General features: G+C 40.7%; 1 protein-coding gene across 1 annotated transcript; it reads left to right on the top strand.

Annotated features, from left to right (window-relative positions):
* LSG1 (large 60S subunit nuclear export GTPase 1) lies at positions 1–26,269 on the top strand. The gene is made up of 14 exons (XM_079762459.1): positions 1–153; positions 1,888–2,014; positions 4,148–4,268; positions 4,443–4,529; positions 5,160–5,246; positions 8,651–8,711; positions 9,825–10,001; positions 11,814–12,227; positions 14,619–14,720; positions 14,873–15,016; positions 16,581–16,704; positions 19,230–19,309; positions 21,829–22,002; positions 25,794–26,269. The coding sequence occupies exons 1-14, from the start codon at positions 55–57 to the stop codon at positions 25,971–25,973; spliced, it is 1,977 nt and encodes a 658-aa protein (XP_079618585.1). The 5' UTR covers positions 1–54; the 3' UTR covers positions 25,974–26,269.
* The last annotated feature ends 1,466 nt before the right edge of the window (positions 26,270–27,735 follow it).

The raw sequence follows: 27,735 nt of genomic DNA, 5'->3' as shown, positions 1-27,735 counted from the left end.
TACCGGAAAACGTGTGTGTTGGGCAGAGGTAGTTCGTTTCGCGGCTGTGTTGCAATGGGCCGGAGGAAAGCACCGGGATCTGGCTCCCTCGGCCGGGCACTTATCCGGCACCAGACTCAGGGGAGCCGTCGGCACCGTCACACCGACTCCTGGGTAAGCCAGGTCTTGTCCTCTCTCTCAGCCTTTCTGTCTGGTTAGGCGAGTGTGAATGCTGCGAATCCTTGGGCCAAAGGTCACGAAACTTTCCTAGAAGTGACGTCTAAGTAGGGTTTTCAAGGATGAGTGTAAATTTCTGCCACGCTGATACGCAGGTCCTCCTTCTAGGAGGGACAGAGCACAGAAAAAAGTAGGACTAGTCTAATGAGGCTGGAGTAAGATTTTTGAAGGGTCTTAATGTCAGAATAATAGTCTTTGCCTTACACGCCATGGGAACTTTGGAAGTTATGAGCAGGAAATACACAAACACTACCTCTCTTAGTATTAATTTGTTCAAAGAACTGACCCTCTAAAAGTGGCTGGTTGCTACTAGAAATACAACATATCTCTCATTCCTGCTTCATCCTTATTATTTCCTAGTAATGTCGCTCAAAGATGAACAGTCCCATCTCCAGAATGTGGCCGCGGAACAATCATAGTTTTAGGACCTTTGAAAAATGGACGAAGTAGTTTGACTTGTGGTTGTTATTTTAACTATTCATAACCCCAGGTATTTGAGACTCACTAAGTTCACAGTAAGAATTTGTGCTAAAGTCAAAGATGTCCCTGTTGCTAACTGTCCATGTGCCACTCTCACACCATCTGATTTCTGTCTGTATAATTTGCAGAGTAAGCAGCATATGGCTCATTCATCAGGTCAGAGTTACTCTGGACATTAGATGCTGACAATTTCAATTGGTTTTGAAGCAGCTTGTTGTTAATGTAGCCTTTAGGAAGTGATGGGAAGATTGAATATAAAGTCTAAAGAACTGGATAGTAATCCTTACTCTGATTTTTACTGATTCTGTGACCTTGGGCAAACCTTTTAATCTTCAGTGTTTTCATTTATTTGTACCTGTACTGAGCATGTAGCTAGGATGGTGTTTATCAAACTCTGGGTTGTGTCTGGAAATCAGTTAAGTAGATGGCAACCAGAGGTTTTGTGCGTTTTCTTAAACCAACAAAAAAGAATTCAAAATATAGAGTATATTACATGTAGGAAGGTAACTTTGTTTTAGGATTCTCTTGTTTCCATTTTACTCTAGTGGTATATAATTGTATCACTGTGTGTTATCACAGCATTTGAGTCACTGTGTAAACCTTACTGTGGGTCTCCATCAAAAAATTTTGATTAACTGTGGCTGCCAGGACCAGAGAGTCTGTGTTCAAAATCTGTCTCTATCACTTATTAGTTGCAACTATAGGCGATTTTTTTTTTTATTATTGATTTCAGAGAGGAAGGAAGAGGGAGAGAGAGATAGAAACATCAGTGATGAGAGAGAATCATTGATCGGCTTCCTCCTGCACGCCCCCCACTGGGGATCAGGCTGCAATGCAACCCAGGCATATGCCCCTACCAGGAATCAAACCCAGGACCTCCTGGTTCATAGGTTTGACTCAACCACTGAGCCAAATTGGCCGGGCTAGGCAATTTATTTTTATCTATTTAAGCCTGATTCCTTGTCACAGAAAATAGAGCTACATTAAAAGATTTTGAAAATGAAATAAAATCATAAATGGAAAGTGCCTATCATGAGGTAAGAAAATGCTCATTTGAATGTTAGCTATTATCAGTTTTGATGCTAAAGGTGCTGATATCATGCTCAAGACCACGATTCCGTGGGGTTAGAGTTTGTTTGGATGTCAAGAGCAGAAGAGAGTAACTGCATTTTTACCCTGTTTTATTCATAGTTGCACACAAGTGAACTCAATGATGGCTATGACTGGGGTCGTCTTAATCTTCAGTCGGTGACTGAACAGAGCTCCCTTGATGACTTCCTTGCAACTGCAGAACTTGCAGGAACAGAGTTCGTAGCTGGTAAGTTGTTTATTGCTGAGTGCATATGACACTGGTCACATTTCCGTCTTTGCTGGCCAGATACAAACAAATCTACCTGGAACTGTTTTTGCAGACCCTACTAAATTCATAAATGAGCTATCTTTAATCCAAAGGCAGATATCCCAGGAGCATTGGGGGTCCAGTTGTACTCAAGTTGTGAGCTATAGAATGTGCCACAGTTTGTTGTTGTTTTGTGGGGGGTTTTTTGTGCCACCGTTTTAAAATTCAGCTCTGAAAAAACACTTCAGATTATACAATATCATATTAAATTCAAGAAACTCAATCTTTCCTAGGGAAAAAAAAAGTCAACATTATGGTGGACAGTACTAGCGTTTTCCAGAATGTTTTCTGATATCATTGTTAGAAGCACAATTCTAGGCCTGCTCCTGTTAACTTAGGCAATTTGAATTGTATTTTAAAGTACTTGTCAGCACATTATAGTGAATTTTTCTGTGCATGTAATTTGTTTTATTCATTTCTCTCCCTGGTTTTTTAATTTGTGTTTCTGAGCACTTAGAAAAGTACATAGCACAGAGATAGCATTATAAATTATTATTCCTGTTGCTCTTTTATTGTAAATGTTATTAAGTTGTTTAGCAAATTCATTCATTTGTTCAGAATGTTTTTGTTTAGTCTCAGTCTCTCAGGCATTTACTGGCAACAATGTTGAATAAGACAAATTTTGGTTCTGTATATTTTATTTTAGATGCTATGAAAGAAGTCTGTAGCAGATATGTGGGGTCATAAAAGATGGAGGTGCTGACAATTGAGTTAATCACCAGTGGCCAATAATCGTGCCTATGTGATGAAGCCTCCAAAAAAAACCGTTTAGAGATTTGGCACTTCTGTCTCTGGAGTCTGACAGAATATAATGGAATTGTAGGACACCCAGTTGGTGTTTGGAGAATTGGTTGTTGGTGTGGGAAAAACCCACATATTTGGTGTCAAAAGTGTTGATAGTAAACACAGTTCAGAGACAGGTGCTACATTGTTGTATGCTTACTTGCAGCAGCACTCATAGCATCACTACTGAAATGAGGAGAAAGAATAGTTGGCTTTAGCTAAGGGTGGAGATTTGGGAGTGGGTGCAGTGAGGTAATGCATTTTGATGTTCAATCAGAGTGGTCGAATGTATGTACCACATGGCTTTAGCCAAATAGGAAAAGAAGTTGGATGATGGACTGGAGAAAGAGGAAAGAATCGAGGGGCTAGAGGTATTTACAGTGGTTGGACATTGGGTGGGAGCTCACCATTGGAAGAAGAAATTAAAAGAATTATTAAATATATAGCTCGAGGTGTGTGTGTTTCAACTGCGAATGGTGCTTGGCTTTGACTGTACTCTTGGTTACTAGACTGTGCAAGCAAGGTATTGGTGGTCTGAGGAGGGTAGCAGACTGCAGTCTTTGCTTAGAGGTCAATAGGAATGTTGCTGAAGATGTCTCGTTATCTTTGAATAGAACCTTCCCTTGACATTTTGGTAAGAAGCTTAGCTGACTTCTATGGAGACAAGGTGGCTGTGTGTGGTGAATTCGAGAGGCTTGGAGCAACTGAGGGGCGGCTGGAGGGAAATAGAGCCCTAGAACAGAGGTCTCTGATTCACACATGGACATGACATTTATTACATAGGGCACTAATCCCAGGTGTTGATCATGCATATCTTATATACATTATAGTGTAGTAGTTCACCATTTCTAACTGGAGTGAGACTGCTGAATCTTTGCTTTCCCACCCATTCCCATTGGCTTACAATTATTCTCCCGATATCAGCTGTCGGCACCCGGTGGTCCGTGGACCACTGGTGGTCCAGGAGGTCCAAAAGGTTGGTGACCACTGCCTTTATAAAATGAAGAGATTGGTTATAGTAAATCTTCACAGTTTCTTCCCACTCTTAATGCACTTAGCATATGGAGTTTTATAAAATTAATAAAAATCTTTTCCTTTTTTGTAGAAAACCTCATTTGGAAATTATGATTTATCCAAGGCTAGAGGAATCTAAATTTTAAAAGCTTAAATTCTGTTTTAGATGCTCATATTTTTATTTTTGAAGTAATGACCAGTATTCACTCTCTGTATTGCCTCTTAAGTAACAGTTCTTTTCTGTTCTATAAACAGAGAAGCTTAATATTAAGTTTGTGCTTCCTGAAGCTAAAACTGGACTGCTGTCTTTTGAGGAGAGCCAGAGAATTAAGAAGCTCCATGAAGAAAACAAACAGTTCTTGTGTATACCAAGGAGGTGAGTTGAACAAGAATGCAGGACATCATGAGGCACAACATGGCCACTGAGTATAAAATTTTTATATGTTCATTCTTTTTCTGCTCTCTTTTCTCAGTTGCCATTTTTAAATACAAATCCCCTATTTTATTTTGGTAACTCATATGGAGTTTCTCCCCTCTGTGATTGTTTCAGACCAAAGTGGGACAAAAACACTAGCTCCGAAGAACTCAAACAGGCAGAAAAAGATAACTTTCTAGAATGGAGACGTCAGCTTGTCCGGTGAGTGTTAAGATTATCTGAAGATTTGCCTTGGATTTTGAGTCAGGCATTTTGATGTGCTTGCATTGCTGTTTGCACTTTGAAAACTTGACTCTTTTAAAAGAAAACTGGTAGATTTCTCTTAAGTGCAAATTGCTGGCCTCACATGAATCCTTGCACAAAGATGGTGAGTTGGTTAATGCTGAGTTGGTTACTCTGCTCCATTCCTGGCTATTTCTCTCGTTTATACCCTTCTCCACCATTAGTCACCCTGGAGTTGATCACCGCTCTCGGCATTCCTCCAGGAAGAAATGCCTTGGAGAAATGTCACTTTGTGTAATAGATAAACTTCCAGGGTTTAAATAGATTAAATAAACTTGAATTTGATTTTCTTATTGATTCAGCAGAAAGTATCCTCTATAATAATAAAAGCATAATATGCTAATTAGACCAAACGGCTTTCCGGACGAAGTTGGGGCTGCAAGGGCCGAGCCCCTTGCATGAATTTCGTGCATCGGGCCTCTAGTATAAAAATAATTTGACAGTTAATATTTGTGTACTTATTTTTTAATGCAATGAATTTGAGTGTTTATGTTACTCAAAACCTTTCTATAATCTGGCAAAGGTATAAACTTATCATTTTAAAGCCAGGCTAGAAGAGGAACAAAAGCTGATATTGACTCCATTTGAAAGAAATTTGGACTTTTGGCGCCAACTCTGGAGGGTGATTGAGAGAAGGTAAATGAGCATTTTGGGGAGAGGGGTACTGGCGTTGTGGTGGTGGTGTTATATTAGATTTGGGTGTTAACACATGTTTATAGGCCCAGGAATGGGGGAGGGGGGCAGGATTAAGCTATACAAAGGGCTGTTGAGAATTATTATAAAAACTGAAAGTATGATACTGTATTTTAAAATATATATAATGTTTTTTGTTATTAGATGAACACAATAAGCTTGTGAGAACGGTGAGCATTTTCTGTAAAATGAGTTCTGAAGCAACTATAGTTATTTTAGCCACTATATATTGAATTTCTACTGGTAATATGGAAAATATGGGTGTGAACGGGATAGGTATCTGCCTGAAAGAGCCAGTATATCAGGGGGGGAGGCCAAGCAAAGCCCCAGGCAACAGAGCACACAGATGAATGAAATGCAGTCGTTCGTTGCACACCAACGATGCAGTTCTGGTAAAATGCAAACCCGTGTGATTCCTACTATGTTGCAGATAGAAAGGTAGTGGGCCAAGTCATAGGTGAGGAAGGAGCAGTTGATAAGGAAGGATTGGATGGGGGAATGATGTGTTAATTGGGATTTGAAAAGAGAAAAATTTTAATAAATTAAGAATGGGATATTTTCAGTCTTTTTCATGTCTTGATTGTTAGAAATTGATGAATCGACTTTCTCCATTCTCACCTCTTTGAAATAGTGCAGTTTTTTTCAACCAGTGTGCTGTAAGAATTTTAAAACATGCAGTACCTGACTTTTGGGTCAGGGGCACTGACCTCTTTTCGCTTAGATTGTCAAATAGAAAATGACAGCATCCAACACAATAGCTGTTCCGTGTGAATGAATCAAAATTATACCTTCTTTGTTTTTTGTCAGATTGTCAAAAAATTTTTTTTGGTGTATCGCAGAATTTTAGTAATTAGTTTATGTGTGCCATGAGATGAAAAAGATTGAAAATTGTTGGTATAGTTAAAAGGTTTTTGTTTTCCTCAAGGTGCCTGAATTACTTACAAGGACTCCATAAATTAAATTTATATTTGAAATGATTTTTTTTAACAAAAGGAACCTTCAGGTTGTTTTGTGTTGTGTGTTTTTTAGATCCAGAAAATGTACCCAGTAAGAACATTAGGAAACAGGATGCCTGGTTCTTGGAAAAGAATAATAGAGCATTTGCATTGTTATGGGAAAAAAACACAGGAATTGGAGTAAACTTGTTAACCGGGTGGGGCGTAATTGCCTGGTTGAACGGAACAGGGAATGACCTAAGAACTCCCTGTTCAGATTGGCTTCAGTGTCTCGCCTCCCCCTTGCCTTGAGAGCTAGATCTAATGCTTCTAGTCCCGAGCTTTCTCGGGGCTTAGGGGCAGGCACAGGCTTGCCTCTTACAGGTTTGACATAGCTTAGTTGCTGTTCTTTCTGTCTTTTCGTCCTACTGAGTTCCAGACTTTCCTTTTTGTAGGTTTTGACAGGGAACAAAAGTAACCATACGTGTTCTCCCATGTTTAACAGGACGGCCCTTTACACGCTTTTTATGCCCCTAAATAAGCAGGTGGTTTCCCCAGTGTGAGCCTGTGCTTGTTGAAACTTTTAGTTAGCTTCAATTGGATTACAGTGTTACTTGTGTTACTGTTTTTATTATGTGATATTTCTCTTTTTATAAGAACATACTTCTACCTCCACGAATATAGTGTTTTACATGGAGGTGTGGATCTGAGTTACATAGAAGTATTATCAATAAAGTGACTACCGCCACATCTTTTAACAGGAAATATTTACTAATGTGTTCTGTACAACTGATGTCCCCTTCCATTAGGTAACGGACAGCGAAGCCATCTGCCTCTTTAATTTCAAAAGTAGTTATCAGAAAAGATTTGATGTATGACATGTCATTGAAATGCAGGAAATTGTGAGGGCAGAACACTACATTCCAGTAACATAGGCGCCTTCGTTGTGTTATGTAAACCCTTCCTGGTACATAGTTGCACTTTTCTCTGCATCCTAATTCAACACACGAAGCAAGCTGTCTCAACTTTGTCTTCCTTCTCTTACTGGTGTTTCTAAGCTGATTATTTGTTCTTATTCTTTTTCCATGTTTGGTAGATAAAGTTTTCGGACTTTGTAATTTTAGTTCATTAGGCTTTTTTGCAGTCATTCTTGCATTTACTCTTAAATACAGTTTTTAAAGTGGTAGATATTACCTTAAAGAAGAAAATATTAGGGCCTGCTTAATTTGAGAATTTAAAAACAATCTATCATAAATTAGCAAGTCTGTGAGTTCCTTTGAATCACACAATTATGCAGGAAATTGAACTGTTTTAAAGGAATTGTACATTGATTGTCAAAAACCCTGCCCTCAATGGTAACTGGGTTTCATGCATTTCCTTGGTGTTTGCTATGGTTGCATAAGAGTTACCTCAGAAAAGGCTAACCAGATACGGATTTGGAGACTGCTGTAAGGGAGTAGGTGGTACATCTGCAACTTATTCCTTTCCAGTGGCAGTCACAACTGGCCCTCAAAAAACATCTTTTCTAAACACAAGCTAAAGGAAGAGAGGATACTCCCAATAAACTGAAATATTTATGCTGCTTGCAATGCTGGGCTGCTATAGTCCCTACCACATTTTGAGGGGCTTGCTATCAACTGCAGTTTTCTTTTTTAAACCTCACCAAAAGATTTTTTTATTATTATTATTGATTTTGGAGAGAGAAGAAGGGGAAGGGAGGTGGAGAGACTTGATCAATTGCCTCCCATATTTACTCCGACTAGGGATCGAACTTGCAACCTAGGTATATGCCCTGACCAGGAATCGAACCCCAACCTTCCAGTGCACGGGATGATGCTTCAACCAACTGAGCCACCTGGCCAAGGCAGAAAGTTTTTTATACATCTTATATGTGATTGAAGAAGTTGGACTTTCCTGCTTCAGGGTAGCAACTTAAGTTGATATTTTGCTGTTTTGGATTCTTGCCATCTAAACCCATTCTTGAAGTAGGTGGATGATTATTTGCTAGATGTAGGCTTTGATAGGGCAGCTGTCAGCAGGTGATAAATATATTAGGGTTTTTTTGAGGCCCGAACACGGTTTAGATTAAGTACTAAATATATGGTGGACCTCACTTTATCTTTCCAGGAGAAGTTACTAGAAGATACAGTTAAAATATTAGCAATGAAACAGCATCAGAACTGTTTGTATAAGAGCAGGACAGTATTATATTTATGAGCATGGCCCCTGGTCCATACTACCTTAGTTCCCATTCTGATTCCATCAGTTGGTAACTGGCAACCTTGGACAAGTTACTTAATTGTTCTAAACTTTAGTTTCCTCATATATATGGAAAATGTTTGCTTCTCTTACTATATGGTCATTATTTCCTTTCACTTCATAATGATTGGAATATCTCACCTTTGTTTTCAGCGATATCGTGGTCCAGATAGTAGATGCTCGAAACCCGCTCCTGTTTAGATGTGAAGATTTGGTAAGTAAAGTGTCATAAAATTCAAATCTAGCATCCTTGGAGGAGCAGTGGGAGGACAGCATCATTGATAGAAATACTCTATAGACAAGCGTTCTTTACTCTCCTCTAGCTTTGTTTAGTTAGGCCTCTCTCTCCTCCGAGGGTTAGGAGCTTTCGTAATATGACTGTTTGTGACAGATGTTTTCTCTTCTCAAACAGCTGTTTCTATCTGCAGAACGGCACAGACACTGACTTGAACTTTCTAGCTTTTCATTTAGAAGCCACTTTGTTAATAGACATTTGCCAGTGTTTCTCATTTTTTGAGATACCAGTCAAAATAGCATTTTACTTACTTTGACATATTCCTGGTTATTTTACTTCTTACCCATCCCATTAAGTTTTCTCTTCCCCCACTTTAGTTATTACCCCCTGTGGTGGTTTACAAATAAACTAAGTTTGTAAGCCACCACAGGGGCTGATAATCTGTGAGAATCACATGAAATAATGCAATATAGGCTTTGAATTAATAAAACACACATGAAATTTTCCTACTGAGGACTATAGTAGTAATAGTATAGATTATTTTAAAATCCACTGGTGAATAACATGAATCTTAATGGTGAAACTCATGAAGTCAGCTTTTATACTTCTGGTATATTTCCTAATACAGAGCCAAACTTGGGAATTCATTTCAGTGACTGAGTCTTGCTTTTCTTTTAGAATTCAAAAATAAATTTTACAGTAAATATTGTTGGCTGTTTTCATGAGGCTAAAAAATAAGTCCTAGCTGGCCAACAAATCCAGTTATGCGGGGGTTTTTTTTTTAACTAGTTTAAAAGGAACAATTCAGCACTATCAAGGACAAAAGGACCTGTTTTACAACTGGGTAGGAAAGCATTTTTTACCCCTTCCAGTTTCTTAGGTTGAGAGTATTTCTTTATGTGACCTCACTTCTTTTCAAAGCTTACTGAGAGTGTCGGTAGAATGTGCCATGATTAAAATATTTAAATTAGGAATGATTTAAAACTGAGGGGAGTGAAAACTTTTAGTCATAGCTGGCTATGTCCTTCAGTATAATTAGCCTAACTTTTCCTTGTTGGAAGAGGCCTTTCTAATTATTTTTGTCTTGCCTAGGAATGTTATGTGAAAGAAATAGATGACGATAAGGAGAATGTTATTCTGATAAATAAGGCAGACTTGTTGACTTCTGAGCAGCGGAGCGCCTGGGCCACATACTTTGAAAAAGAAAATGTGAAGGTTATTTTCTGGTCAGCTTTGGCTGAAGCCATCCCACTAATTGGTGACTCTAAGGTAACCTGCGGGACTTTTCCAGGTTGGGTTTTAGGGAGATTTATGGAAATTTGGGGGGTTTGTTTGTTTATTTTTTCCCTAACTGCTGTGATAGTAGGAGGACCTATAGAAAAATGGGTGACAAGGTGACGCCTCTGCCATCCCAAGGCTCTATGTTACACACTGATGCTCATTTTAATATCTTTTAACCCAAATTTTATAGAAACAGTTTGGCATTTATTTTCTTTTAAAATACATTTTTGTTGATTTCAGAGAGAGAGAGAAACATTGATGATGAGAGAGTCATTGATTGGTTGCCTCCTTCATGCCCCACACTGGGAATCGAAGCCACAACCTAAGCATGTACCCTGACTGGGAATTGAACCATGACCTCCTGGTTCATAGGTCGACACTCAACCACTGAGCCACAATGGCTGGGCTGGGGATAGAGAGATAGAAATATTGATGAGGAAAAAACATCATCAGTCGGATGCCTCCTGCACACCCCCCATCAGGAATTTCGCCCACAACCCCGGGCATGCGCCCTGTCCAGGAATTGGTTCCTGGGTCAACACAACCACTGAGCCACACCTGCTGTCTGTTTCTTTCATATTTTAAAATTACTCAGAAGAGCACACAGTGACTTCTTTACATTGATCTTTTATCATAGAAATTATTCCAATTCCATGTTTCTGTTTGAGTTGCCAGGCATTATCATGAAATCATACCTATTTTCCCTCACATTTTGTTTACATCGCTTTCCTAAAATCTAAGATATGTTTTTAACTGAGTTCATAGTGTCCCCATCTGTGATGGCTGCTCATGCTAACACTATAGATTATTTGAAAATGATGCAAGGTTTATTTACATCACTTCTAAATTCAAACCACTTCACCCTTGTTACAAATTAGTAATACTGTAAATTGCCTTGTTTCGGCTTTGTTATCAGTAAGAATTCAGAAGAATTAATATACCCATGAATAGTACATGATTTTATTTTTCTCCAAAGGAAATCTTTAATTGGTGAATAATTTCCATATACAGAGTTGAGTTTTGTTGCTCCTACATTTTCCACTGGGAGCTATCTCCAAGGGGTTTTGATTTACTAATGGCAATTATAAAAGAATAGCAGTTTCCTTAAACATTCAAACCACTGTCTTTAAAAATGCAAATGTAGCCGAAACCGGTTTGGCTCACTGGATAGAGCTTCGGCCTGCGGACTGAAAGGTCCCAGGTTCGATTCCGGTCAAGGGCATGTACCTTGGTTGCGGGCACATCCCCGGTAGAGGTGTGCAGGAGGCAGCTGGTTGATGTTTCTCTCTCATCGATGTTTCTAGCTCTCTGTACCTCTCCCTTCCTCTCTGTAAAAAATTAATGAAATATATATTTTTAAAAATGCAAATGTAAAATGAAACTCAAATTACAAACTAAACCCTTTTTCCTTTGTGTAGAGAAGAGAATGTTTTATTGTTAATGAAAAATGCTTTGTTTTATTCTGCAGCCCATTGCAAAATAATCTACAGCCAAAGAATTCAGCTTGACACAGGCTTTCCTAAACCCGTGCTTCTTTAAAGATATACCTATTACAAAAGTAATGCATATTACTGTACGAAGTTCAAGTCATACAGAAAGGTATAAAGGGAAGGCCAACAGCTCCTCCCCTCCACCAAGGGCACCACTGTTGATAGCATGGACATTGCATATTCACCTTTTCTGGCCTCCTTCATAACTTGTCCTGCATTTATCTTAGATAACCAACTCGAGTATTTTCACTGGAGTAAAAAAGTACAGTTATACAGTTTTGAACTTTTGTGTTTCCTGTTATTTCATCAGGAACAAGCAAACGCAGATGCTGAAGAAGCCAACAGAACTGACTCTGAAAACTCCAGTTGCGATGAGGCTGAAATTCCACAAGATGAGAGCCGGCATCTAGAGAGGGATCCTCTCTCACTTAGTGAAGTTGTCGCTAGTGATGAAGATGACAGTGAGTATGAGGACTGTCAGGAGGAGGAGGAGGAGGATTGGCAGACATGTTCGGAAGAGGACAGCAACCCTAACGAAGAAGCCTGTGGCCAGGACTGGCAGGAAAGCTGTACTGTGGATGCCACGCCTCAGGGCAGGAAAACCCTGCAGAAGAGGCAAACACGCAATTTTAGCCACCTGGTATCAAAGCAGGAGCTACTGGAGATCTTTAAGCAGCTGCACACTGGGAAGAAGGTGAAAGATCAGCACCTTACTGTTGGACTGGTAAGCTGAAATATGTCATAAATTTGTTACCACATGACGGTCTTTATTCTCCATCCTTGTTAGCTGTACTGGAACCCCAGAGACCAATTAGGCATCATAGGGAATGCCCACAGCCATTGTGGGAGTGACAGGCAAAGCCCAACTCAAAACAGTGAATTTTCTCAAGGCTTATATTGATTATGGCCCTGTTCATATTAGTCTTCACTCTTTCCAGTTCAGCACTGCCTATCATGTGACTTACCAAGTGGTACTAGAATGAGAGCTTTTGAGGTTGTCTTTGGACTTCTAGTCTGATGTTCTTACCTTTAGGTAAGATGGGCTTTTTAGGTAAAGTAGGCTTTTAGCATCCTGTGATCCTTGACAACTTATACTCTTAAGTGTTTCAGAAGTGTGTTTGGGAGAATCCCAGCATCTTGGGAACAGGGAAAATATGATAAATGCTTTAGTTGTATAAACACTACAAATAAGGGAAAGGAGATTGCATCACTAACTCCATATACCCTAAATCCCAGATAGCTGTGAAAAGTGCCCAAACCTGAAGGGGGTACAGCCTGGTTCCAGTTGGCCACATCTTTTAGCTAAGGAAATGTACAATGTTAGAGAAGGTATTTATTTTAAAGATCTTCCATCCAGGAGAACAAAATAGTGGAGGAAAGTAAATTTTCCACATGTACCAGAAAGCCCAACTTCCCTCATGTTTATGGAAATGTGAAGCAGCCTCCCTCCTGTAGAAATCCTAAAATAGGTTAATTGACTCATTCTGCAAACATTTGTTGAACACCTACTACATGCCAGGCATCCTGCTAGGCCCTGGCCATGTATAGATAGTGTAGACAAGGCAGACACGGTCCCACCCTCATAGATCTTGTAATCCAGATAGAGAGGGGGAAGTTCAATGACCTATAGGAATATACTGTATATCATGAGGGAACCTGATTGGGCTGGGGGAGGATGACAGCAACAAAAGTCCTCTCCCCTCACCCCAACAAATAGCATTTAAGCATATAATAATATGTTAGGTAATCAAGATATAAATACAAAACAGAAGAATATTGAAATTAATAAGCAGTTACCTGAAATCTGTTAAGAGGCTTATCTTAAAGTATGATGTAAGGTTTTGACAAGTGACAGTGGAAGGACATCCAGACAGGCAGGAGCAATGGGAAAGTGTGTTCATTGCATGGCATGTGATCGAGTGTGGTTGAAGTTTGAAGAGTGGTGAGAGTTAAGACTGGAATGGTGGAAGTGTGTCCATTTTAAGTTTGTAATAGAGGTGAAAGTTTGGGATTTTATATTCAATAAGATTGGTATTTTCTAACCTTCCAGGCATGTTAACGGAGGATTCTTGGAACCATGTAAGAGAGTGGATTGGGTTTGGAGGCCTGGGAGAAAGCCTGAGAAAAGGCTTAGAACAAGGGTGGCTTAATTTGAGCGAAAAGTTTGCTTGTCATTTTGAGAACAACTTTTGTTCTTTTATATGATCCTGCTTGATCTGAGGCAATATGACATTTCCGATTTATTGATAGTTTGGGAGAGACAGAGGTGAAAGAATGGATAGTGTTTCACCCAGAACCCAAGAGTAATTGAAGAGTTTTAATAGCTTGATAACCCACCTCAACTCATTGTGTCATTTGAAATTTTTGGCCAGCACGACAGAAACTTGTTAATGTTATTAGAAATAATTGGCCCGGCTGGTTGTCTCAGTGGTTAGGTGTTAGCCTAGGAACCAGGAGGTTGAGGTTTGTTTCCCAGTCAGGGCACATGCCTGGGTTGCAGGCTCAATAATTGTTTGTTGTGATAATGAAAATATCTCTGATGCTCAGCTTCACCCAGTATGGAAGATCCAATGGGAACTGAAATGCCTGTAGATGGGAAGAGGGGAGGGAAGAGCTGGGAACAAGGTGGTAAGTTTTACTGGAGCATCTGCTGTGATAGCAAAACTTATAAAAATAAAATGTACTGCCCTGGCTGGTTTGGCTCAGTGGATAGATCGTCGGCCTGCAGACTGAAGAGTCCCATGTTCAATTCCGGCCAAGGGCACATGCCTGGGTTATGGGCTCAATTCCCAGTAGGAGGCAGCCGCTCAGTGATTCTCTCTCATCATTGATGTTTCTATTCTCTATCCCTCTCCCTTCCTCTCTGAAATCAATAAAAGTATATTTTTTAAAAAAATAAATAAATAATAAAATGTACTGTTCATCACTGGAGATGAATGTGAACAAATATACCCATACCACGGGTGGGAAAATGTCTGACAACAAACAACGTGTATTTCAAATAACCTTCGGAAACAACCAGAATCATGCTAGTGTTGCCACTATTTATATCATATCTTTGGTTCTTTGATAGGTGTGCTGTTTGACTATTCAGTAACTTCTGAGTCTCTTCTAGGTGGGCTACCCAAATGTTGGTAAGAGTTCAACAATCAACACTATCATGGGCAACAAAAAAGTATCTGTGTCTGCCACACCTGGTCACACCAAGCATTTTCAGGTATTTATTGCTACAGCATTAGCCTCTGTATTTCCTACTCAGTCAGTTCCTCCATCTGGGTATTTTCTGAAGTTCTGTGTCACTCATGTGCTGCTCTTCCTTCCCTTCCTCTTCTGTATGCCCAACATAAAATCCTCTTACTTGTCTTTCAGACTCTCTTTGTGGAACCTGGCCTCTGCTTATGTGACTGCCCAGGCCTGGTGATGCCATCCTTTGTCTCTACCAAGGCTGAGATGACTTGCAACGGAATCCTCCCAATTGACCAGATGAGAGATCACGTTCCACCTATATCACTGATATCCTTTCTGCTTGGTAAAAACCCTGGTTATTATGTGTGAATTGGGGCTTCAAGTTTATTTCGGACATTGTCTTGCATTGATGTATTCAGGACTGATAATCTGAGAATGAAAAATTTAAAATATTTACTAGTGCTCTGCCCAGGTTTATATAGTGAGATAGCATCAGGACTTCAGAATTGGAACCCCACGTCCTGGTTGCAGCAGGGTAGCCTGGTATAAATGGAGGATCCCAGCCTAGGATCTCAGCCTCCAATTGCAAACCTGCTGGACTCCTGACACTGCCATTTAACTCCTTGAGTGACCTTGGAAAACTTGCCTAACCTCCCAGAGTCTTTCCTTTTCTTTTAAATGAGGGTAATAATAGCTGCCTCCCAATCAGTTATGAGAATTTAATCAAATACTATGTACTTTCCTAAACACTTACCAAGTAATACCTCATTTAATTTTCAAGACAACCCTTGAGGTGGATACTGCACGATTTTTTATTTTTATTTTTCAGAGAGGAAGGGGGAGAGAGAGAGAGAGAAAAAAAAATCAATGATGAGAGAGAATCATTAATCGGCTGCCTCCTGTACGCCTCCCACTGGGAATCCAGCCCACAACCGGGGCATATATTCTGACCAGGAATCGAACTGTGACCTCCTGGTTCGTAGGTCAATGCTGGCCAGGCCCTGCATGGTTCTTGACAAGACTTGTAATGACTACACTTAAGACCACAGCTTTTTGTTTACCCCAATTTATTTTCTCTTTCTATAACAAGTACAAATTTATTTACCATGATAAACAAAATATAGTACATTTCTAAAATAGAATATAGTTGTTCAAAAGAATGCATGAAATACAGCATAGGGAATATAGTCAATAATATTGCAATAACTATGTATGGTGCCAGGTGGGTACTGGAATTATTGAGGGAGCACTTTGCAAAGTATATGATTATCTAACCACTATGCTGTACACCTGAAACTCATACGAAATAATATTGAAAGTAAACTGTAATTGAAAAATAAGAAAAAAGAGAATGTACTAAATCTATTATAGCAACCTGGATGAATCTCAAAAAATGTATTGCAAGCCACATTAGGTTGGGTTCTGTGGAGGATGCTGGCATGAGTCTGATGTGGATCCTGCCCTTTTAGGATTCAGTCTGTCAGGGCTATGCGGCATGTACATAAGTAACTGTGGTACAAGATAGAAAGTCGTAAGTGGGTTAAAAAAAATCTATGGGTAGACGAGAGAAAAAAATAAATTCTCCTTACATGGTCATAAGAATTAGAAACAGACTCTCTGTGCTTTATGTTCGAATTGGGATTATCTCACAAATTGATAGTTTGTTTAGGTAAAAATTTGTCAACTTTAAGATGTATTTCAGAGATATTTTAATAATTATTTAAAAGGATTCATTGGTGCATGAGGCTTTGTTTAAAAGGGGAAAAAAATTTAATTAATGAATAACTACTTCTCTTTTGGAGAGGTGAAAAGGTTTTTGCCACAAGCATGTGCCAGACACCAGGGGAAGGAAGGGGGCAGTTCAAGGGAATGGTTTCCTTGACAAGCTTACGTTTGCCAGAATATTCCAAGACATGTTTTAGAAGCTACCTATGGCATTAACATCATAAAGCCTAGAGAGGACGAAGATCCCCATCGGCCTCCAACATCAGAAGAACTGCTGACAGCTTATGGATGTGAGTTGTGGTTTATCTTAAAACATGACCAAAAAATAAAGTTAATGAGAGAAGTAGTCCTCTGAAAAGATACAAATTCAGAATTTTTCCTTAGCATTTGTCAGGTCATCTTCCAGAGTTGATATTTTTGTTTTCTCTGTTGGCCTTGCCTGTGAAGTGGCCTCCAGGTGTCTGGTTGGATGGTGGCTTCAGGGCCCACCGGTAGCGGAGGAGAGCAGAGCGCCACCTGAGTGGTATTTTACTTCATTGTGTTAAGTGCTTTCTAGAAGTTAGAGAAGGAGATGCTTTGTATTCTTTGTCTCTTTCCCTTCACCTCAGAAATCACTCCCTGGGGAGACACGTCCTCCATGCTCTCCTGGTCTCGGGCCCTTTCCATGTAGAGGCCTCGATGTGGCAGTGTTCAGAGCCCCCACGGGGAGCGCAGGGCCTGTCAGCAGTTACCACACGCTTCTAAAGGAAAGGCCATGGGACATGCACCGCTTTGCTGATACCCAAGTGTAGGCATTAGTTCTGACCTGAGGCTAGGTTGGCTTTTTCTGGAGACTTCTCCCAAAACCGGGAAGAAAATGAATGTGCTTACCAGAGCAGGATAGAAGAGTAATGAGGGGAGCGTCAGAAGGGAAAGCCCTTAGAGCGGGACAGAGCAGTTAGGATAGGGAATAGGGACACAAAACCTCCTTCCCCTTCCATCAACCCCTGTAAGCCTCGTTCAACATTAAAATGAGTCCACACTCCCACCTCCATCTTTTACCTCAATTCCACGTGGGAGTTACTTTAGCCTATCATTTCTCCAGTTGGTTGTAATTTATTTACCTTAAATACAAACTTTAAAGGTTGTCTGGGGGAACCTATGTCTACTTAAAGGGGTAGCAATGTTAGAAGCATTTCTGTGCATGTGTGACCTGCCTTTAAAAGAATTGTCACCAGCCTGGGAAGGAGTGCAGTTCATTTTATTATTTCCTGGCAGACAAAAGTGATTTGATAGGGACAGTGCTTAAGTCAGACCTTGAACTTACCTAAGTTGAGAGACTTTTTTTTTTTTAATATATTTTTTTATCGATTTCAGAGAGGAAGGAAGAAGGAGAGAGAGAGAGAAACATCAATGATGAGAGAGAATCATTGATCAGCTGCCTCCTGCACGCCCCACAGTGGGGATCGAGCCCACAACCTGGGCATGTGCCCTTGACTGGAATCGAACCTGGGACCCTTCAGTCCACATGCCAACCCTCTATCCATTGAGCCAAACCAGCTAGGGCTAAGTTGAGAGACTTGAACAAGGATGGATACTAAGCACTTGTGGTAAGACTGGTATAGTCACAAAATCACTGAACTAGAAGAGACCTTAAAGATCACTTCACCTCTTGTTCCCCTTTTTTACAAGTAATCTGAAATCAAAGCATGAACTCACTTGCCCAAGGTGGTGTCTGGTTAGTGGCACAGCCTGGATGAGAACCCATTTTTCCTAATCAGACCTCTCTCCAGGACACTGAGCAAGTTAAAGAAAGGAAAACGCCAGTTTGTAGGCAGGGATGACCACACCTATACAGTTTCTAAGATCGCTATGTGCAGGTCCATAAAGAATAGTCTCTGGCAGTTAATTTTAAAAGATGTTGCTAAATAATTCTTGATTTAATTTATTTCTTTAAATAAAAGTGAAATTGAGCATCTGTCCATATGTTTGTTAACCATTTGTTTCTTTTGGAAATCACCTTGTTTCTATGCATCATTTGTTTTTATCTTGATTTGTAGGAGTTCTTTGTTACATGTGCCACAAATGTTTTCCCAATGTTTATGGTTTCTTTAACATAGAAGTTAACAATTTTAATAGACTGGATTGTTGGTTGTTTTTTTCCTTTTCGGCATTTTACTTGGGGAAGACCATTTCTATCCCAAAAGGATAAAACTATTTTCTTGTAATATCTTTTCTTATTTAAAACCTTTAGATTTTTAATCTGCCTGAACCTACTTTTTTGTGTGGTGTGAGCTCTAGGATTCTAACTATTCTAAACGGAGCCAACTCACAGCTAGTATGTGAGGGAGCTGAGTCTTGAACCCAACCAGGCTGCCAACACCTATATTCTTATCCGCTGTGCTCTACTCCTCTCTTCTAATTGAGTTAGTATTAAAAAGGATCTTCGTTGTCTCTGGGAAACTGGAAAAAGTGTGGGGATAACATACGAAAACTTGCTCTATTGCTTTTGGTTTTGCTAATAATGACAACATAGCATTCTACAAGAAGCCTCCTTGAATGTTTAAAATCAAGAAATGAGAGAAGTGGAGTAGAAGGAAGTTGTATGTGTCACAATGTGGTGCTGGGATATCAGATAAAACAATATGGTCTATTCTGGGTTGTCAAATGTTTTTATCATGTGAACCAAAATATTTTCTACAATGATAATTGACTTCAAAGTAGAGAGTACGGATGCTAGTGCATTAAGGGAAAGGTCTAAGTTATCACCACAGTTGTTTTGTTGTGATACTCTGTCTTCTAACTTAGGTTTTACAAAATTCCTTTCTCCTCACAGATATGCGAGGATTCATGACAGCACATGGGCAGCCAGACCAGCCTCGGTCTGCACGCTACATCCTGAAGGATTATGTCAATGTAAGGGAACCCTGCTTCTTGTTGCTCTTGAATAAACAGGTCTTCTTTCTCCACGGTATGACTTTAGAAAATGACTACCTGTTAAGTTATAAAGGAGATATTTTCTCATTGAGATTTTTTTATAACTAGATTTATAGTTTTAATCAAAGAGAGCTAGCATCATATAAATCAGTAAGGTGACTGACAACTTAATATGAAGGAGACAATGGTCTCCGAACACCTGTTTTTTTCCACTCCTATAACACAATCTTCCCTGTATTATAGTGTTTATATGTCTTTCTCCTTACATTTACCTAGTAACAACAATAATAACAATAATAGCTAACATTTATTCAAAGCTAAACCCTGCTGGGAATACTTTCAAATGTTTTACATTTATTATCTTACTAATAATACATAAGTCTGTGAGGTTATTATTCTCATTATAAATGAGGGCATGATAAGTTTTGGATTTTCTTCATCAATGGAGGAGGAACTAATAGTACCTATCTCATGAGATTATTATGGAAAATAAAAGTGAGCAGGCATATTCTCTTGCCTTCAGTTCAGGGAGAAAGTAGTTAATGGAATATTTATGTGCATAAATTATTTGTTTACAATTTATAAAACTGGAGGATGGGAAGATGCATTAAAAATAATAGTTTTTAGAGTGTTTACAATGGAAGAGGGAAATCTGCACCCAGTGAACAACTGCAACCAGCCCAGGATCCCATTAGTACAGTCACTGTCCAATTGCTTCCTATTTTTCGCTTTGGAAAATATTCATTATAAGTATAGTCATATAAGTGTACTGAAAAGTACATACTTAATAGATACGCAAGTGAGGTAAAAAGGAGCACAGAGTCCTAGCCGGTTTGGCTCAGTGGAAAGAGCATCGGCCCGTGGACTGAAGGGTCCTGGGTTCTATTCCATTCAAGGGCACATACCTCGGTTGCAGGCTCAATCCCAGACCCTGGTTGGAGCACATGGGGGAGGCAACCAGTGGATGTATCTCTCTCACATCAATGTTTCTTTCCCTCCCTCACTCCCTCCCTAAAAAATAATAAAAATAAATGAAAAAAATATCCTCCGGTGAGGATTTTTTTAAAGAAAAGGAGCAAAGGAGATTTTATTCTTGTCTGGGGGCTATGGCAGGAGGCTAGGCCTCTAGAACACCAAGGATCATCATCCTCTCTAATAAACTGGTAATATGCAAATTAACCATCACTCCGCTACATAAGCCATGCCCACCAGCCAATCAGGGCGAGTATGCAAATTAACCGCATCCAAGATGGCTACAGCCACAGAGAGCAAGGTTTCCCAGGTAACAGAGCAAGCCAACCTTTCCATAGCCATTGCAGGCCTAAGCCTCCACTCAAGCTATAAAGTTTCAATTATAGAAGGTAAACAAATTCAAACAAATGGCGGCAGAATGGAGCTTGAGAGAGCAGGCCAGGGTTGCCGGTGGCAACAGGGGAAGCAAAGCTTTCCGCACACCCTGGCCGGGCTCACCCGCTTAAGGCTACAAAGTTTCAATTGTAGAAGGTGAATTAACTGCCACAGAAATGGCTGCCGCACCGGAGGGAACAGCAGGCTTGGCTCTGCTCCAGGCTACAAAGTTTCAATTGTAGAAGGAAAATAAATTCCAGATACCAGGGCCTTCTCTTGGGTCGCCAGGGTGTGTAACTGGCCTGCAAACCACCACAGGCCCCTCGCTCAGGCCGCCCCACGCCCCAAGGGGACCCCACCCTGATCCGGGACACCCTTCAGGGAAAACCAGCTGGCCCCCACCCGTGCACCAGGCCTCTATCCTATCTAATAAAAGAGTAATATGCAGATTGATCATCACTGCAACACACAATATAGCTGCCCCCATGTGGTCAAAGATCCTGCCCCCATGTGGACACAAGATGGCCACTACAAGATGGCCAGCAGGAGAGGGCAGTTGGGAGGCACCCGGCCTGCAAGGGAGGGCAGTTGAGAGGGACCAGGCCTGCAAGAGAGGACAGTTGGAGGTGATCAACCCTGCAGGAGAGGGCAGTTAGGGGTGACCAGGCTGGCAGAGGAGGGAAGTTGGGGGCAAACAGGCTGGCAGGGGGGCAGTTAAGCATCAACCAGGCTGGCAGCGGAGTGGTTAGGGGGTGATCAGGCTGGCAGGCAGAAGCCGTTAGGGGCAATCAGGAAGGCAGGCAGGCAAGCAGTTGGGAGCCAGCAGTCCTAGATTGTGAAAGGGATGTCCGACTGCCCGTTTAGGCCCGATCCTGGTAGGATCGGGCCTAAACGGGCAGTCGGACATCCCTCCAGGAGTCCCAGATTGGAGAGGGTACAGGCTGGGCTGAGGGACAACCCCCCGCCGTGCACGAATTTCGTGCACCGGGCTTCTAGTCAGTTTATTAGGACACTTCATTGCAGTTAACCAAAACTCAACTCAGCTAACTTAATCAAAAGCAGAAAGCTCCATTAGAGTGTGCCTGGTTGAGATGCCTTGTCTGACAGATGGCACTTGTGATGCGCTGTTACCATTCATACTGTCTTTATAGGGTAAACTCCTGTACTGTCATCCTCCTCCGGGGAGAGATCCTCTGACCTTTCAGTATCAACACCAGCAACTACTGGAGAACAAATGGAATGGTGGTGAAATGAAAATACAGCCAGGTCGGAATAAAAAAGCAAAACAGATTGAAAACGTTGTTGACAAAGCTTTTTTCCATCAAGTAAGTTTTAAAGCTTTTCTTAATTTCTCATCCAACACATTTTGTATAACAGCTTTGTCAACATACAAGTCACACATCATAAAATTCATCCTTTTAGAATATACAATTCAGTAATTTATATTCACAGAGTTGCACAACCTTAACCACTATTTTAGAACATTTTTATCATTCCAAAAAGAAACTCCATACCCATTAATAGTCACTCCGAATTCCCCTTTCCCACTAGGCCCTGCCCACCACTAATTTACTTTCTCTATAGATTTGCTTGTTCTGGACATTTTGTATAAATGGATTCATACACTGTGCAGTCTTTGTGACAGGTATCTTTAACTTGGCATAGTGACTTCAAGGTGCATCCATGAATCAGTACTTGATTCCTTTTTATTGCCGAATAATATTTCATTGAAAGATAGACCACATTTTGTTTATTGATTTATCAGTTGATGGATGGACATCGGGGTTGCTTCCATTTTTTTGTTTATTATGAATAATGCTGTTGTGAACATTCATTGGGCAAGTTTTGTGTGGACATATATTTACTGTTCTCTTAGGTATATTTTTAGGAGTGGGATTGCTGGGTCATATGGTAACTCCACATTAACTTCCCACAGTAGCTGCACCATATTACATTCTCACCAGCATGTATGAGAGTTCCAATTCCTCCACATGCTTGCCAGTATTTATTTTCTGTCTTTTTTTTGTTAGCCATCCTGCTATGTATGAATTAGTACCTTATGATTTTGATTTGTACTTTCCTAATGACTAGTTGTATGAGCATCTTTTCATGTGCTCATTGGCACACGTATATATCTCTTCTCTGGAGGATTCTCTATTATTGAGTTGTAAGCGTTCTTTGTATAGTCTGGATATGAATCTTTATCCTATTTACTAGGAGGCCAGTGCACGAATTCGTGCACCTTGAAAGGAACTGTGGGCCGCAAGGCTGCAGTGGGCACAGTGAGTGGCAGGTCTTGGCCCATCCTCCAGGCCCCTGCCCGGCCCCTCCCACCACAGCCCCCGGTCCCCTGTCTGCTGGCAGCCCTGCTCCCACTGCTGCCGCTTCAACGCACTGATAGCGCTGGCTCCACTCGCTCCTGCTTACAGCATGGAGTATTTAGAGCTGCCGCCAGCAGCGGGTGTGAGCAGCGGTTGCTGCCCCAATCACCCCTCAGGAGCAGGGGGAGGTGCAGAAGCCCTGAGGAGCTATTGGGGCTGGCAGCCCCCGCTTGTACCCTCTGAGAGCTCCGAGCAATCGGGGCTGGCACCAGGCATTGGCATTGGGTGCAAGCAGGGCTGGCACTGGCAGCAGGTGCAAATGCCGGGTGGGACCATGGTGTGCAGGAGCAAAAAATTTTCTATGACCACCAGAGGCTCATCCCGATGACTGCGACCAGCGCCCAGTCTTAGTATGGTGCCCCTGCTCACCTGCTCCACCATCCTGCCGCAGCCAACGCCCGCATGTTCCACGCTCTGCCGCCTGCTGCCGATGCCCGCCATGTTCTGCGTGCACCCCATGGTGGTCCGCGCACGTCATAGCGACTGGTTGTTCGGTTGTTCTGCCGTTCGGTCTATTTGCACATTAGGGTTTTAAATATATAGATGATATGCAAATTTTTCTTCTATTTAGTAGAGTGTCTTTTCTCTAAACCAACATATTTTAATCACTAGTTTATATCACAGGTACAATTTTTAAAATTTAAAAAAGTTTTTTAATTATAGTTGACATATACAATATTATGTTAATTTTAGGTGTGCAATACAGTGATTAGATATTTATATAACTTACAAGTGGCCACCTGATAAGTCTAGTATCCTTCAAAGGTACAATTGTATATTGCATTTTAAAGAGGAAATTTATGTGCAGAACAGTTCAATCATGTAATTGTACCTAATATATATTAATGTTTTTGTATCTACTATAACCAAAAAAATGGAGTGCAGTGGTCAGGTGTATGCAGAGAATGATTTTTTCTGTATTTGTGTGATGCCTTATTTGCGCCTCACACAGTGATCATGGTGAGGCACACCAAGCAGATATGTTACTCCCATTTTACTGTTGAAGACATTGAGGCTTAAGGAGGCTAAGTGAACTACCTAAGGACCCTTGTTTGACATGGCAAAGCTGGACTAGAACTTAGGTTGTTGTGGCTCCTAGTTTGAATTATTTCCCAGTCTGCCAATGTTTATGTCAATATTGTATATGTCAACTATAATTAAGAAAAGTTACCAATATACAGGAAGATTAGAAGTTCTTTCTTGGGCTATTACTGTTATAGAGGACATTTAAGTTAAAGTTTTACGTTTTACAAAACGTTTCTAAAGGTCATGAATAAGAAAGCTGAAAACTTACAGTATAGTTATAATTATCTAAGCTTTAGTTTCTAGAGTAATGTCTATTCTATGATCATGAAATCCTGCTTTATACTTGTAAATCATATTGGATTGAATTTTTTTCTACTAAGTAAACCTAAAATTTTTTTTGTTTATTTTACTTAAATCATAATAAGTTTACAAAAACTTTTTTGAGCACTTACTATGTGCCAGCTATTACACCAGGACCTGGGATATCAGACACAGTTATTGCTTTCAGGGGGGTCACATTCTAGCAAAGGGGAGACAGGCAAGTTAACAATTAACATGACATGTTAGGTCTAGCACAGGGGTATAAGTCAAGACTCTGTGAACCCAGACTGGAGAACAGTTATCTTAGAGCTGAGAGCAAAGTGGGCAAATGAGAACTGTAGAGAGGAAATGATATTTAAGCTGGACTTTGAGAGACAAAAATGTGCCAGTTGGAAGGAGTGGTGAGGGCCATATTTCCAGGCAGAAGGAGTAGCATGAACAAAGGCATAAAGATACAGGAATGTAGGGTTTATCATTAAAAGAGCCCATGTTGTAGGTGGCCTTATGTGCTCTGTGCGATAATCTGAATGTGATTCACCAGGCTACAAGGAGCCATCAGAGATTTGTGAGGACAGGAAAAGAGAATCGTGATTATAGAACTTGTAGAAATGTGGATGCTGTCAAACAGTCCGTCAGTCTTCAGAGGGAAGGCGGGGAGGGTGGAGATTGGGGTAAGAGATCAACCAAAGGACTTGTATTCATGCATATAAGCATAACCAATGGACACAGACACTAGGGGGGTGAGGGCATGTGCTGGTGGGGTGCGGGTGGCCAATGGGAAAAAAAAGGAGACATGTAATACTTTAAACAATAAAGAATTAAAAAAAAAAAAAAGAAAGAAATGTGGATGCGAGATTAGAAGAGTCTTGCAGTAAGTGGCCCAGAGAAAGCTAATCAGCACCTGGGTTAGAGCAGTGGGGTTAGGTGGAGAGGAGGGGATAGACGAACAAAATTCTAGAGATGGGATCAACAGAACTTAGTGGCCAGCTGACTGTGTATGATAGATGAGGAAGACAAAGACAGTGTCCTGTCTTGGCAGCCTGGTGGATTCTTTATACACTCACTAAAATAAAGAATGGAGAGTCCATTTCTAACTAAATTTAGATTGAGGCAGGTTGAATTTTGATATCAAGATAGAGATTTCCAGGAAGAAGCTAGTATTATGAATCTAGTTATAGATAATATTTGAAGCTATGGAACTAAGGAAAGTTGAGGGGTGGGTGGGAATGAACTGAAGACAGAATGCTGAAAATTTATTTAAGTAACGGGGAGCAAGGACCAGTGAGAGATGGAAGTCCCACTATCTTGGGGTTTCCATAAATAATACTATACATATCCTCCAAAGGAGACTGCTGGTATCCTAAGTAAGATTTTCTCTTATTTGCTAGGAAAATGTGAGAGCTTTGACCAAAGGAGTCCAGGCTGTGATGGGCTACAAGCCTGGGAGTGGCCTGGTGACTGCAGCTACTGTGAGCTCTGAGAGCGGGGCTGGGAAGCCCTGGAAAAAACATGGCAACAGAAATAAAAAAGAGAAAAGTCGTCGACTCTACAAGCACCTGGATACATGAACACAAGCGAAGCGGCATCTGCATTGTGCATCTGGAAAAGAACACGCTGCTCCTGGCCTGCGGTGCTACAGAATGGCCCGGCTCGGTGGCGCACAGCCACACCCAGCCGTCACCAGCAAGACCCAGGGCTCCTTGGAGCACCAGCTCTAAGGTAGTCATCTCGGAGCCCGGAAACCTCCTGTGGGAGGCTGAATTAAGGTGGGGGAAAGAACGATGTATATTTGTTTGTGTGAATATACACAAATGTATACTAATTTGTACGTTGGGAAATTTTTTAAAAGATAATAAAATTAAGTTGCCACTAACGTTTTATTGGTTTATGTAGATACACTGCTATTTGGACATTCCACGTTCTTTAGAAACAGTTTTAATTTGTTAAAACCTGACTGGGATTTTAGATGGATTCTTTTGAGTGCATTATTTAGATTAATTATTCTCAACTTCACACACCCCTGATATGGCAGAAGGCATAGTCTTTCCCCATTGAATTGTTTTGGCACCCTTGTTGAAAATCGAATGTAAATGTGAGGGCTTATTTCTGCATGCCTGCCTTTGATATTTAACATTCATGAATGTGGAACAATTGTGAAGAGTATCTTTCTAACAACTATTATTGGTAAGATGTCTGTGTAGTCCCACCCAACGCCATATCCCTTAGCCTACTTCCAGTTCACCTGCAACTCTGAGGACAGTTCCTGTGCAAACTGACAGCTTTCCAACACAAGCCCTGTTTCTGCTTTCCTGCACCACAGAAATTGCTCAGTGTATGCATAGGACTGTCTACGAGGGCTAGGGATTTAACGCCCCCAAAGCAACCCCAAACGGTGAGGAATGGGGGACTGGTTAGTAAGTACTCCAGCTTCCCCGTCACTCGGTACATACGTTCTAGATATTCCTCACTAGATCCTAAGTGGAATTGAGCCCCACTTGCCCTCAGTTAAAATCACTTCATTAACTCATCCTTCATTGCTTTTCTCTCTTCCCTGTCTCACTTCACTCCCTCACTTCTGCTTCATGGAATTGTCCCCCAAATAAACTGAACCAAAGTCCTTTGCTTAGAGTCTGAGGAACCCAGACTAGGACACCCTCAAAGGAAAATTTCTGTTTTCACCTTTGCTTCTGTCCAGATTATATCTTGTTAAGTATCTCTTGCAATGTTTTTTAACATTGTTGTAACACCCTTGTTGTAGAGCTTAGTACTTTTAGACTTACAAAATGCAATCATTATCACTTTATTGTTTTGGTATTTTTCACCAGCATTTTATTACAAGGAAAGTACCTACCACCCATTTGAAGAATATCCTGCTATACATCTGTCATCTGCTTACATTTCAGGAAATTAGAAGGAAGTTGAGGTATTTGTCAAGCCAATAGCAACATGTTTTCTTGGTGGGGAAAGTGGAAAATTTGGCAGCAAGCCAGAAACCTACTTTGTGCCACCTTGTTTTCATAGCCCTTCCCCCTCTTCAGTCTTTGTGGAGAAGTAAGGAAATTACTCAAAACTTCCACCATTAATAAAAAAACATTCCACCCTTAATAATTTCCACCATTGCCCAGCCACTGTGGCTCAGTGGTTGAGTGTCAACCTATGAACCAGGAGGTCACGGTTCAATTCCTGGTCAGGGCATATGCCCAGGTTGCAGGCTCGATCCCCGATCATGCAGGAGGCAGCTGATCAATGATTCTCTTTCATCATTGATGTTTCTATGTCTTTCTCCCTTCCTCTCTGAAATCAATAAAAATATAAAAATATATTTAAAAA

Source organism: Cnephaeus nilssonii (assembly GCF_951640355.1).
Source record: "Cnephaeus nilssonii genome assembly, chromosome: 3".
NCBI classification, from domain to species: domain Eukaryota; kingdom Metazoa; phylum Chordata; class Mammalia; order Chiroptera; family Vespertilionidae; genus Cnephaeus; species Cnephaeus nilssonii.
This window is presented reverse-complemented; position numbering and strand designations above follow the sequence as displayed.

Excerpts from the sequence above, each read along its gene's own strand:
- LSG1 (XM_079762459.1), top strand. The coding sequence starts at position 55 with ATGGGCCGGAGGAAAGCACCGGGATCTGGCTCCCTCGGCCGGGCACTT. Across the intron at positions 12,228-14,618 it reads AGCACCTTACTGTTGGACTG|GTGGGCTACCCAAATGTTGG; the intron begins GTAAGCTGAAAT and ends AGTCTCTTCTAG. Across the intron at positions 16,705-19,229 it reads ACTGCTGACAGCTTATGGAT|ATATGCGAGGATTCATGACA; the intron begins GTGAGTTGTGGT and ends TTCTCCTCACAG.